The following is a 12,824-nucleotide window of genomic DNA, read 5'->3' as shown; positions in this document are numbered from 1 at the left end:
ATAGCACAGGAACAGGTCCTTCAATCTATGATATTGTGTTGAACCTATTAAATTAATGACATTTAATCCCATTTGATCCACATGAGATTAACATGCCATTCTCTGCATATTCCTATGCCCATTTTAGATCCTCTTAAATGCCTCTATCTGATCTGCCTGCACTACCATGCATTCAGCAATTTCTGTGTAAAAATATTTGCTCTGCACATCTCCATTGAACTTTCCCACTCTCACCTTAACTGTATGCCCTCAAGTATTGGACATTTCAGTGCTGGGGGAAAGGTACTGGCTGTCTACCCTACCCACACCTCCTGTACTCCTACATAATTCTATCTGCTCTCTCCTCAGCCTGCACCTCCACTTGTAACCTCTCTAACGGTACCATGCATTAAACAGCTCCATTTGCTTTATTGAGTTTGGAAACTTAAGGCCATCATCGTCCATTTTAAAGCCACCCAGATTTCAGACAGCTTATATCTTATGGGATAAGTAGCACTGTGCGACCCAGCCTCGTCTCAGCTGCAATCAGAAGCCGAAAGGTCAGTCAGCCCAGTTTTGCACGTGTCCAAAAAGAGCTCACTTATTGGTAACAGGGTGTATGCTTAAACAAATTCTTGAACTTCACTTTAAAATGGGTGATAAAGAGAGAGATAGAAAACAGCAAGTAGATCTTCTCTTTGTGGCATGGTGGCATAACAGTTAGTGTAATGCTGTTGTATGTCAGGCGGGTAGTGGGTAGTGGGTCCATATGTCACTACTACAGGGCGTGACGACCCTGCCTTACACGAGTCCCGGGCTCAGCTGGCTCTGGCTGACAGTACCCGGTATGGGCCCCTATCCAGGGTTACGGATCCCACTGCCTTGTGGGTATCTTCGGGAGAAGAGAAGGCTAAGGAGTAAACCCTACACAAATCCGGAGTGGAGCCCCTAAGGGAGTGGATGACGTATCACGTCACCTCCCGGCAGCTCCTGCAGCCAAGCTGATGCCAAATGTACTGCTTTGCATTCCTTTGGACCACATCCGCGAGGCCGAGAGGGGGATCTTGATGTCTGGGCAGCCCAGGATCTCCATATTCATCGCCCAGGCCTGCGCCCCGGAACCGGGTGCATCCATTGTCTACTTAGACAGACAGAGCATTATTGCAGGTCAGGCAACCCAGATTCAATTCACACTGCTGTCTGCAAAGAGTTTGTATGTTCTCTCTGTGACCATGTGAGCTTCCTCCAGGCTTCCTCCCCCATTCCAAAGATGTACGGATTGTAGGTTAATTGATCACATTGGTGGAATTGGGCGGCACAGGCTGGTTTGGCCAGAAATGAAAAATATTGTAAAACATAAAAGCAAATTGGCTCCATTTTTCACGTCTGTGCTGAAGTTAATGGAAATAAAATGTGGGAGAGAAATGGTATTAATTTTGTAAAGTCACCCCATTTATAACCAGGCAGCAGTAAATTAATATTTAAATATGATATTTTAGGGCAGTTATTGAACTGAAAGTACTCTAACTGAGACTTTTACTACTTACTGATGGTAGATCTATTTTTTTAAAATAACACACACAAAATGCTGGAGGAGTTCATCAGGCCAGGCAGCGTCTATGGGAGGGTATAGTCAAGGGTCTTGATGAAGGGTCTCAGCCCGAAACTTCAACTATACTCTTTTCCATAGATGGTCTGACGAGTTCCTTCAGTATTTTATGTGGTTTGCTTGGATTTCCAGCATCTACAGGTTTTCTCTTTGATATTTAAAAAAAAATTCTTAGTGTAATTATAGTATGTTTTATGTATCGCACTGTACTGCTGCCACAAAACAACAAATTTCATGGCATACTGTATGTCAGTGATAAACCTGATTCTGATTCTGATCTTCAGAAAGTTTGGAGCTGGTAGTGATAATTATATCTTTCAGCAATCATTTCACTGGTTTACAATTGTGTACACATAACCAAAACAGCACACCAACTTTCCGCTGCAATGCATTATCACAAATTAATCTCAATCTTTTGTCCTCCTTGTGAAGGAAGATAATTAATAGATTTGCAGGTGAGTAAAGCTGCTTCCTCTAGTCAGAATTCTCTCTCATCTGAAAGAGTTTCTTAACATCAGAGATTGCAAATGGAAATTCAAGGAAAAGTATAACCTTAAAACAATGGGAGATCATTAGAATCATATTTAATATCCCAGGTATATGTTTTGAAATTTGTTGTTTTGTGGCAGCAGTACAGTGCAATATACATCATAAAAAAGCTATAAATTACAATAAGAAATATGTGACTCCAGTTAATTGGGACACATCGGGGCCAGTACATGTTGGCTCAATTAAACAGCTACCCCAATTAGCAGAAGCTTCACGGAAATTGTTAAAAGTTCAAAATAAAGTGATTATCAAAGTACGTATATGTCACATATGGAACCCTGAGATGCAGTTTCTAGCTGGCATACTCAGTAAATCTAATAACCATCACTGACAGACTGCACCCAACAGAGCAAAGGACAACAAACTGCAAATACAGAAGAAAAAAAATATCAAGAACATGAGATGAAGAGTCCTTGAAAGTGAGTCCATAGGTTGTGGGAACAGTTCAGTGATGGGGCAAATGAAGATGACCCTCTGGTTCAAGACTTTTTGGTTGTGGGGCAATAATTGTTCCTGAACCTGGTGGTGTGTGTACCTCCTTCTTGATGGCAGCAGCAAGAAGAGAGTATGATCTGGGTGGTGTGGATCCCTGATGCTGGATGCTGCTTTCCTGTGACAACACTCCAGAAGGGCTTTACCCATGATGGACTGAGTAGTATCCACCATTTTTGTAGGATTTTCCATTCAAGGATATTGGTTAATTACTTAACTGAGTAACAGTTTATGAATTTAAATGAAACACAGAACAAATTAGAACATTATCAATACCTCCACCATACTCTAAAACTATGTATTAGTTCCTAATAGTTGACAAAGGAATTCATCTGCCGTGTTCATTTTATTGACTGTAAATGAACAAAATCAGTGTGGACACCCAGTGCAGATAATGGACTGCCTTTACCCAATGCTTTAGATGACTTCATCCCCCAAATCTTCATTTTCATTGTAACGTTCAAGATTATTGTAATTCCCAACTTGTTGAAGTAGTGAAATCATTTCATTTTCACTTCTGGCTGTTTCTGGCATCTCCAAGCCTGACTGCTTAAAACCACAGTGAGCAAAACAATTCCTGTTTATTTCTTGGCAACTATCAGTGACAAAATTCACTGCTTTTTGAACAGAAACACACGTTTCTGATGGTACTTTAGATCTGATCTCTCTTAGCATGGTGTAATGACTAATGGTCATGTGAGTGCACATGACTGACGCTAGGTAGAACTGTTCAGCAGAAAGCTGATCTTTCTCACTCCTGTTCACCTCCACCGCCACTGTCATTGGCAAGTTTATAGATGCCGTTTGAGCTGTGCCTAGCTACACAGTTATGGATGTAGAGAGAGAGAAGAGCAGTGGGCTCAGTACATATTCTTAAAGTGCACCAGTGTTGGTTGTCATTTAGGAGACGTTGTTTCCAATCAGCACTGACTGTGGTCTCCCAATGAGGAAGTCAAGGATCCACTTGCGGAGGAAGGAAACGAGGCCCAGACTTTGGAGCTTTTTGATTAGTATATTAGTATGATGGTGTTGAATGCTGAGCTGTAATCAAGAAACAGCAGCCTGATGTAGGTGTTGCTATTGTCCAGGTGATTGAAGGCTGAGTGGAGAGCCAATATAATTGCCTAGCTATTGTGGCAATAGGCAAATAGCAGCAGGTCCAGGTCCTTAGGCAGGAGTTGATTCTGGCCATGACCAACCTCCAAAGCACTGCACTTCATCACAGATGTGAGTGCAACTGGACGATAAGTCATTGAGGCAGCTCACCCTGCTCTTCTTGGGCACTGGTATGATTGTCACCCTTCTGAAGCAGGTAGGAGCCACTGATTGAATGTCTTTGAACACTCCTGCCAGTTGATTGGCACAGGTTTTCAGTGTGCTATCAAGCAGACCATCAGAGCCTGACACCTTGTGAGGGTTTACCCTTTTGAAAGATGTTCTGACATTGGCCTCTGAGATAGAGAGGCTGTGGGAATTCATACAGGTGTAGTTTTAATCTTTCTATCAAAGCATGTATAAAAAGCGTTGAACTCATCACAGCCATTCGTGATGTTAGGTTTCACTTTGTAGGAAGTAATGACCTGCAAACCCTGCCAGATTTGATTCCATCTCTAACTTCAATCGAATTGTTTCCTCGCTCTTAAAATAGCCCTTCATAGGCCATACCTGGACTTCTTGCATAGTTCTGGATCACCCCTTTTGAATGCCACAGATCTAGCTCTCAGCAGACTGCGAATCTCCTGGTTCATCCATGGCTTTTGGTTTGAGTTTGTCATGCATGTCAATTCCATTTAATCTCCATTAAATCATATTTCATCAATTAAAGACTAGTTATGTTTGTCACATGTACATGGAAACATACAGTGAAATGTGTTATCTGTGATAACGACCAACACAATCTGGGGATTGTGCTAGGGGCAGCCTGCAAATATCGCCACGTTGTTGGTGCCAACGTAGCGTGCTCACAACCCACTAACTCTAACCATACGTCTTTTTGGAGTGTGGGATGAATCAAAGCATCTGGAGGAAACCCATGTGGTCACGGGGAGAACGTACAAACTCCTTACAGACACCAGCAGGAATTGAACCCACGTCACTGGTGCTGTGATAGCCTAACACTAAATGCTATGCTAATTTATATTCCTATACATGGAAATATTTTAAATTCTTAGAATCAAAATTCAAAGTTCAAAGTAAATTTATTATTAAAGTACATATATGTTACCATGTACAATCCTGAAACTCATTTTGTTTTTGTTTTCATATTGGAATATAGAATAGAATTGTATTGGAAATTGAATTTTTATGTATAAAAATTGATGGACTATAATTCTGTTGGTGGCTTGCCAGCATCTTTGGTTGGAAAGCATAATGTCAAACATTCCACATATAGCACAGAAATAAGCCTTTTGTCTGCCCCCCCCAAATCTGTGCCAACCACTGATTTACACTAATGCTATCTTTTATTCTCCCTATATTACCATCAAGTCCCTCTCCAGATTCTACCACTTACCCCACACTAGGGGAGATTTACAGCAGTCAGTTAACATACTAGCCCTCCCCCGGGAGAAACCCATACAGTCAATGGGAGAGTGTAGAAACTCCACATGGACAGCACCGGAGGTCAAGACTTAAATCAGGCTGCTGGTGCTGTGTGGCAGCAGCTCTACCACCAGCACCACTGAAAGTTTTTCCTTTTAAAGGCGAGGAGATTCAAAATGAAGAAGTGCATGGACATCCATCTTTAACATATTGCCAGTCAATCATATACAATAAGGAATAGGAAGAGTTCAGTTTGGATGTAGACTAAGGTGAAAGTACTTAAAGGATGGGGGTTAATCATACGGGATACAATCAAGACCCTTTCTACCCTTACTGTATTTAGTTTTCCATAAAAGTCAATAGCATCTTTCCAGTAGCAATGGAGACAGAGGATCAAGAGGTAGACTTTGGGAAGCTGCAAAATGCCATGGGTGACATCAACTCCTCTGATGTTGACTGGAACCTCCTTAGTGCGAAAGATTTAGATGCAGCAGAATTTATTAGGTATGTCTCGGAAGGATTCCTGACACAGTATGTAGGCAGGTCGATTAGAGGGGAGACCATCCTGTAGCTGATTCCAGGCAGTGAACCAGGTCAGGGCTCAGGTGTCAGGTCTCTCAGTGGGTGAGCATTTTGGAGACAGTGACAACAACTTCCTGACATCTACTATAGCCGTGGACAGGGATTCCATTTTATACAAAAAATGCACATTTTATTATAGTAAAGTATTTACATTTCTCCATATTATTGCTTTGAGTTTTCAAATGGATTGATACTTTACTTTATTACAGATATAACACATTTATAGCTTTATTCTGACATATAGTGTGTATAATATCTACATATTTTTACCCTATACAAATACATATATACATTGTTTATATGTTTGTGTATGTTAAAAATGGTTTGAATAATATGTGAATTGTCTTTTTTCTTTCTCACTCCCTTTTCATTTGACCGTGCTGGTTCAGAACGAGACCTGATTTTGCAAACAGTATTATTCCTCTGGTACTTGTCAGACAGCATTCTCCTGTAAACCGCTGGGCTTCTCAACACAGCCACACCTGGATGCTGGTTGCTATCACAAAACATTTCAGCTCACGAACCCTGGTTAATGGTTTCCCTGGAAACCTGGCTGCTGATGGAGTCAGTCACGTGTCAGGCCTTGACTACCATACATCAGTTGATGCCCTTCTGAGGTTTTTAATATGGAGGCGCAGTTTTGATAACAACATGTTGCTACCACTTTTTTTTTGTGTTATCCTTCAGGTGGGTGTCGGCTGGTTTGCCTGTGGTAATGGTTGAGAGAGCCTGCTTACAATGGGGTGGGGTCATCTGTTAGAAAAACCCGGGGTGGGTCGAGCAGCATCTGTGGAAGGAAAAGAATCATCAGTGTTTTGGACCCTGATGCGGGGGTTTGACCCAAAACATTGACAATTCCTCTCCTCCCATCGATGCTGCTCGAGCTGCTGAGTTGCTCCAGCAGATCACGCATTGAGTGATGTTCCTTCACATAAGTGTCCCGGGCCATCACTCCGAGTCTTGCCGGAGATTTTCAGGCTTCTGAAGGGTACCAGTAGCCTAATATTGACTCGCCGTCCAATTTTCTACTGTAGAATCCAACTGTGCATGATTAACAGCAAAGGAAGACCAGCCTTGTCAGTTCGCTGTTTGGCAACGCTTGGCATCATCTCCACAAGTGCACTGAGGGATGGGTAATAATTAGCAGCCCTACCACCAACACTCGGATCAAACACACATTCAAAAAAGAAAATCACAGCCAGAGGCTGGTGCTGGCCAGAGCTGAGTTCAGGTGTGAACACACTGAGATGTAAGGGTGGGGTAGAGGAGCAGGGAAACAGTGAGGTACTGGTTTATGAACAAATGTGTGAAACACTGATTAATCCCTTGCCTCTCTAGGCCAATAGGAACACTTCAATGGCGAGTGATGGAGTCAAATAACTGGTCTAGTGGCTTTGTTAATTTGTATAGTTGCAGCAATCAGATTTGGCAGCACTGAACTTTTTCCAATAGATTTTAAATGTGGAAAGTGAAACTGTATGTTCCGGAGAGCTTTTGAAAATCTAAATACACATTTTTGTGAAGCCTCTCAAAATAGTCCAGTTGTGACAAAAGATGATGAAAGGCAGCAGTTATTTTGCAGGGGAAGGATGCAGTCATATTACCCAAACCTTACACGTCAGTGGGATGTCTGAGGAATTCTTCTGCTAGTGTTAATGGAGGGGAACGAACGTGGTGCTGAAACACAGCAGTTCATCTCTTATTCTTCGAAGTAACGCCATTGAACATCCTCACCTATCTCCATGCTGCGAGTGAGCTGAGTCAGACAGGTGACTGTCCGTCGAAAGGCACTGAAGGGAAGGGATCAGAGAATGTTGCAGCGGCACTTGCTGGGATAGTCTGGAGCGTAGACGTTGTCTTCTGTGCCGTACACAAAGTAACTGTGCTCCTGACCTTTCCATTGGAAGAGCACTTTGGTCACGGGAATCAGTTCAATAGTTTGCCGCTGAAATAAAGGAGAGATGGTTTAATTAAATTGCACTGTATTAGGCATGGTGTAATCTATTCAATCCCAAGTCCACACTGCAGGAAAGGTAGGAAACTTTTCCCTATATTGGAGATAAATAAAACCAGAGAGTAAGATGGTAGAAGGGATAGCAGGGTGACCTTCACCCAGAGTGTGACCAGTGCCTAGAATGCATTGCTTGAGAGACTGGATGAAGCCACATCACTGAAAGCCTTTAAGGACTGTTTAAATGACACTTGAATGGATTAGTTAGAGATGGCCAAGGACCAAGTATGAGGACGTGATGAAAGGTGATCCAGACCAAATCCAGATAGCTCATCAGAGGTCCGGATCGAAGCCCGAAGGTCGATCGGAGGTCTGGATCGAAGCCTGACCATAAGTCCAGTTGTGGCCCTGATGACTAGAGCCTGGGTCTGTAATCTCTGCAATTCCACTGAGGAAGTCGGAGCCCAATGGCTGCAAATGCACGAGTCCTGTGAGGACAAAGAAGATGACCTGTCTTGGGGTTGGGTGACTGTACGTGCATGGATTGGTGAGTGGGAGGGACAAACGGGGTTTGTTCGATGTTGTTGCTTGTTGTGTTCTGTGTCGCTTTGCCGAGCATTGTGGGGATGCTACATTGGTGCTAGAATGTGTGGCAACACTTGCAGCCTGGTCCTCACAACCCTCACTTCCTCAATCAGAACTGAATCTACAAAGACATTGCTCTTCAGAGAGGTATGATTCAACTCCCAGTGTAGACTTTGTAAATAAAAATGTCTGTGCCCTTGACCCAAGGTTTTCAACCTTCCCTTAATCCGCCCTTTTTTTCCTGATGCCTCTGGATGTGGAGTGCTGCCAAGGATGTCACCACAAGGACATCCATTAAAACAGAGTTCAGCAGCTACATACAGCAAAAAATACACCTAGATTCTGTGGACATGTGGAAGTGTGTAAGCAGTCTACTGTTCATGCTGCGATCGCTTTGTTAAGTCATCTAATGTTGGCAAACTGTCTCCTTAATTTGCAAGTTAACCAAGAACATATTATTCTCCTGAGACTGTTCCACAACAGATATGGTCAGGAACATTGAGAGCCAGTTTATGATGGTGTGGGCAGAAATGTGCATTGCTGGACAACTAACGTCATCAGATGTGCACTTGGTTGCCATAGTAGCATAGTGGTCAGTGTGACACTATCCCATCTCAGGGCGTCAGAGTTCGGAGCTCAATTCTCATGTCACCTGTACGTTCTTTTCATGTGCATGTGAGCCTGCTCCGGGTGTTCCGGTTTCGTCCCACAGTCCAAAGACGTACTGGTTAGTAGGTTAATTGGTCACTGTAAATTTTCCTGTGATTAGGCTGGGGTTAAATCAAGGGTTGATGGACAGTGTGGCTCAGTGGACTGGAAGGGCCTGTTCTACACTGTATCTCTAAAAATAAAAAAATACACATATCAGAGAATCAGTAAATGCAATGTCCACATTTATGAATGGTATGACTTTATTCGTGAGTGTTTGCAAATGTGATCCTCAGATCTGTACTGGGACCTGTACAGTTTGACATATATGGACATGGATGAAACATGAATGGTGGGTTACTAAGTCTACAGATGACAAAGATTGGTGGCATTGTGGGAAGTATAAAAAGTTGCCAAAGCCTACAATGGGGTTTACACTCAGTGGCCACTTTATTATGTTCACCCGCTTGTTAAAGCAAATATCTAATCAGCCAATCATGCGGCAGCAACTCAATATGTGAAAGCATGCAGACATGGCCAAGAGGTTCAGTTGTTGTTCAGACCAAATATCAGAATGGGGAAGAAATATGATCTAAGTGACTTCGACTGTGGGATGATTGTGGTTTGAGTATCTCAGACACTACCGATCTAGGGTTTTCACACATAACAGTCTCTTGAGTTTACAGAGAATTGTGCAAAACAATAAAACATACAGTGAGTGGCCAGTTCTGTGGGCACAAATGCCTTGTTAATGAGATAGGTCAGAGGAGAATGGCCAGACTGGTTCAAGCTGACAGGAAGGCAACAGTAACTCAAATAACCATGTGTTATAGCAGTTGTGTGCAGAAGAGCATCTCTGAACGCACAGCATGTCGAATCTTGAAGTGGATGAGCTACAGCAGAAGACCATGAACATACAGAAATACACTCAGAGGTCACTTTATTAGGAATAGGAGGTAAGTGTGAGTGGTTGCACTTTGAGATCAAATGTAAGAGGAAGTTACAGAGTAGTATCCTCAATAGTGTTAATGTGGGGTTTATGCCCATTGCTGTCTGAAAGTGGCCAAACAAGTTGATAGAGTGGTAAAGTGGTGGCATGCCCGCCTTTATCAGTCAAAGCACTGAGCTTATCATTCAGGGAGTTATGTTGGCTGTATAAAACTCTCATTACAGCACATCCAGAGTAATGCATTCAATTCTGGGTGGTGCATTATGGGTACAATGTAAAGGCTTTGGAGAGTGTGCAGAAGAAGTTTACCTGGAAGCTGACTGAATTAGAGGACATGTGCCATGAAGAGGGGTTAAACAAACTAGGGTTGTCTTCTTCAGTGTTGGATCTGAATGAAAATGATAGAATTACAAGAGGCACGGAGTAGACAGACAGTATCTTTTTCCCAGGGTGGAAATGTCTAATACCAGAGAGCATATATTTCAGGTGAGAGAGGATTAAGTTCAAAACAGATGTGCGGGGCAAGTTTTTAATTACACAGAGAGTAGTGGGTGCTTAGATTTAGATATGATGGAGGGGGTGTGGTTTAAGAGGCTCTTAGGCATGTGAATGTACAGGGAATGGAAGGATAAGGACCATGACATTAGCTTAACGAGTTTGGCACAGCATCATAGACAGAGGAGCCTGGTCCTGCTGTTGTACTATCTTATGTTCTGTGTAACACTGGCCACATGGCAACGCTGGAAACTGCCAATCTGTGGAACGAAGAAGGCAGAGAAGGTAAAATACATCTGCATATACACCTTCACACAGCTGGCCGGTTGGGTCATGGCATGGAGAATTGGCATGGAGCTATGAATAGGATGGACTGGAGTACAACCTACCTGGATCCAGTCTCCATGATAGGGAGCAGGGGACAGCAAGACTGGGTAAAGATGCTGCTTGGGACTGGTGGGATGGGCATGCTGGGGGCTGGTTATTGAGTAACGTATTGGGCCTGGAAAGATATTTAACTCAAGGATTCAGCCATCTTCACCTGCTGGATTCCTCACTGTTTAAATGAAAAAGCAGTGGGGTATATTGAAGTATTTACTAGACAATTCATTGATCACCTGTCACCTGTCTCACTCCTATTAAAACCTGAAGTGGGCAGGTTTCTGCATTTAAATTCCTGTTTAAGATGTTTTGAATTTTAACCTCCAAACTTACCCCAATCCACTCTATTTTAGGAGTTAAAAAATCACTCTCTTAGTACCAGTTCACTGATTCCACATTGACTTGTGGTGCCTGCAGTTTCATTGCTCATTCCCACCTGCTGGAGGATACACGTGGTTCTTCCAAACTTGTCCTGGTGTTCCTGAACTCCATGTTGGGAGATCTGATCAATTAGAGAGTCTGGAAAACCAACTATGGGATAGACCTAAGAAATCAAACCGTGGTAAAGGAATTAATAAATTAGTAATATGTACCAATGCAACTATTTCTTCCATTTATACTTTCAATCATCTCTTAAGACTAAGTATCCTGAGCTGGATAAAGGATATAGGTAGTGATTATAGAAAGTGTGTATCAAAGTTTCTGCATTGAATCAAAAGCCCAAATCTCTTAGCTGATGCTTTTCCGTGTTTCAAAGGTCCAGTTAAGGTTGAAGAGAATTATATATGTTAGATAAATGGGATAGTCATCATTAGACAAGCATTGACCTTTTCAGTTAACTATAACGATATATTTATACATCAACACTCATAACATAACCATTCATGGGCAAGGTGGGTTCTGAAGTGCAACACAAATACAATACTTTTGTTTTCACTCTTGTAGGGAATGTGGCAGGCTTGCTGTGCACAGCAGTTGGACATCAAGGTAATGGACAGTGGGATATAAAATTCCAGTAGTCCCTTCTAAATAGCACTTTGATAACTAGTGTGCAGGATTTGGCCATATGTGCCTTGGAGTTCCTCCCTGGAGTATACCAGGCTTACCCCAAAGAGACATGGTTTATTGAGGAACACCTCAACAACAGCACACATACAAGATGGAAATATGCAGTGGGACGTCCTGCTCCATAGGCAACTATGGCTTAAGTACACATGGTAATATCACCACGTCAGATCACATGATGAAAGAGTTGGTGTTTAATTTAAATACAGTGTTGTACCACTACCCTAATTATTAAACATCGCCAGGAACTTTTGTGTTGATGGATTTTCCCTGGCTCAGCCTGCTGAGAGGATCTCCAACTGTGCAGCCTCCCTCAGGATATCAGGACTCTACCCATGGGGCAAGGTACCTCCAACTGATCCACAGTCCCAAGACCCAATAACTACTCAAACCCTCATCAGCTGAGAAACCATTCAGCAAAATGTATTTTGTTGCCTTCTCTAATTGCCCTGAAATGGAGGAATAATGCCAGGGAAATATCCTCCCTGCTTCTATCCTATCAAGCCCTCTTAAGAATTTTAATTATTATGTTGTAAATATTTCCCAATCTTCTAAAACTTAGAGAATAGAATCTACTCAATCTTTCCTCATGTGACAGACCCAGTCTGGTGAACCTTTTCTGCAACCCCTCTATCCCAAGTATATCCATTCTCGGGTAGGTAGACCAAAACTGTATGAGGTACCCAAGGGGCAGCAAGTGTTAAATACAAGAGATTCTGCAGATGCTAAGAATCCAGAGGAACACACACAAAATGCTAGAGGAACTCAGCAGGGCAGGCAGCATCCAGGAAGGGGATTAAATAGCTGACAATTTGGGCCAAGACCCTTCATCAGGACCAGAGACTCACAGGTGCTAACTGCTTTTATAACTTATGTTCAAAGACGTATCCCAGCCTCTCAGCATTCTGTTTGGCTGAGGGTCTTACTGATGTACAGGTGAACGTAATTCTCCAGCAGTCACAGACTCATGAGAACAATTGGTTAATCAGGAAAGAGTC

The 12,824-nt window shown here is 42.6% G+C and overlaps 1 protein-coding gene across 2 annotated transcripts in view; it reads right to left on the bottom strand.

The window, feature by feature from the left end:
- Positions 1–5,450: 5,450 nt before the first annotated feature.
- LOC134357056 (protein SSUH2 homolog) overlaps positions 5,451–12,824 on the bottom strand; it is an 80,165-nt gene continuing 72,791 nt past the window's right edge. For both annotated transcript variants that reach the window (XM_063068373.1, XM_063068374.1), the window contains exons 11-12: positions 11,198–11,305; positions 5,451–7,697 (exon numbers count right to left, since the gene is read on the bottom strand). In XM_063068373.1, coding sequence (XP_062924443.1) covers positions 7,557–7,697; positions 11,198–11,305 — 249 coding nt within the window. In that variant the 3' untranslated portion in view covers positions 5,451–7,556. The remainder of the gene's footprint in view (positions 7,698–11,197; positions 11,306–12,824) is intronic.

Source organism: Mobula hypostoma, chromosome 15 (assembly GCF_963921235.1).
Source record: "Mobula hypostoma chromosome 15, sMobHyp1.1, whole genome shotgun sequence".
NCBI classification, from domain to species: Eukaryota; Metazoa; Chordata; class Chondrichthyes; order Myliobatiformes; family Myliobatidae; genus Mobula; species Mobula hypostoma.
This window is presented reverse-complemented; position numbering and strand designations above follow the sequence as displayed.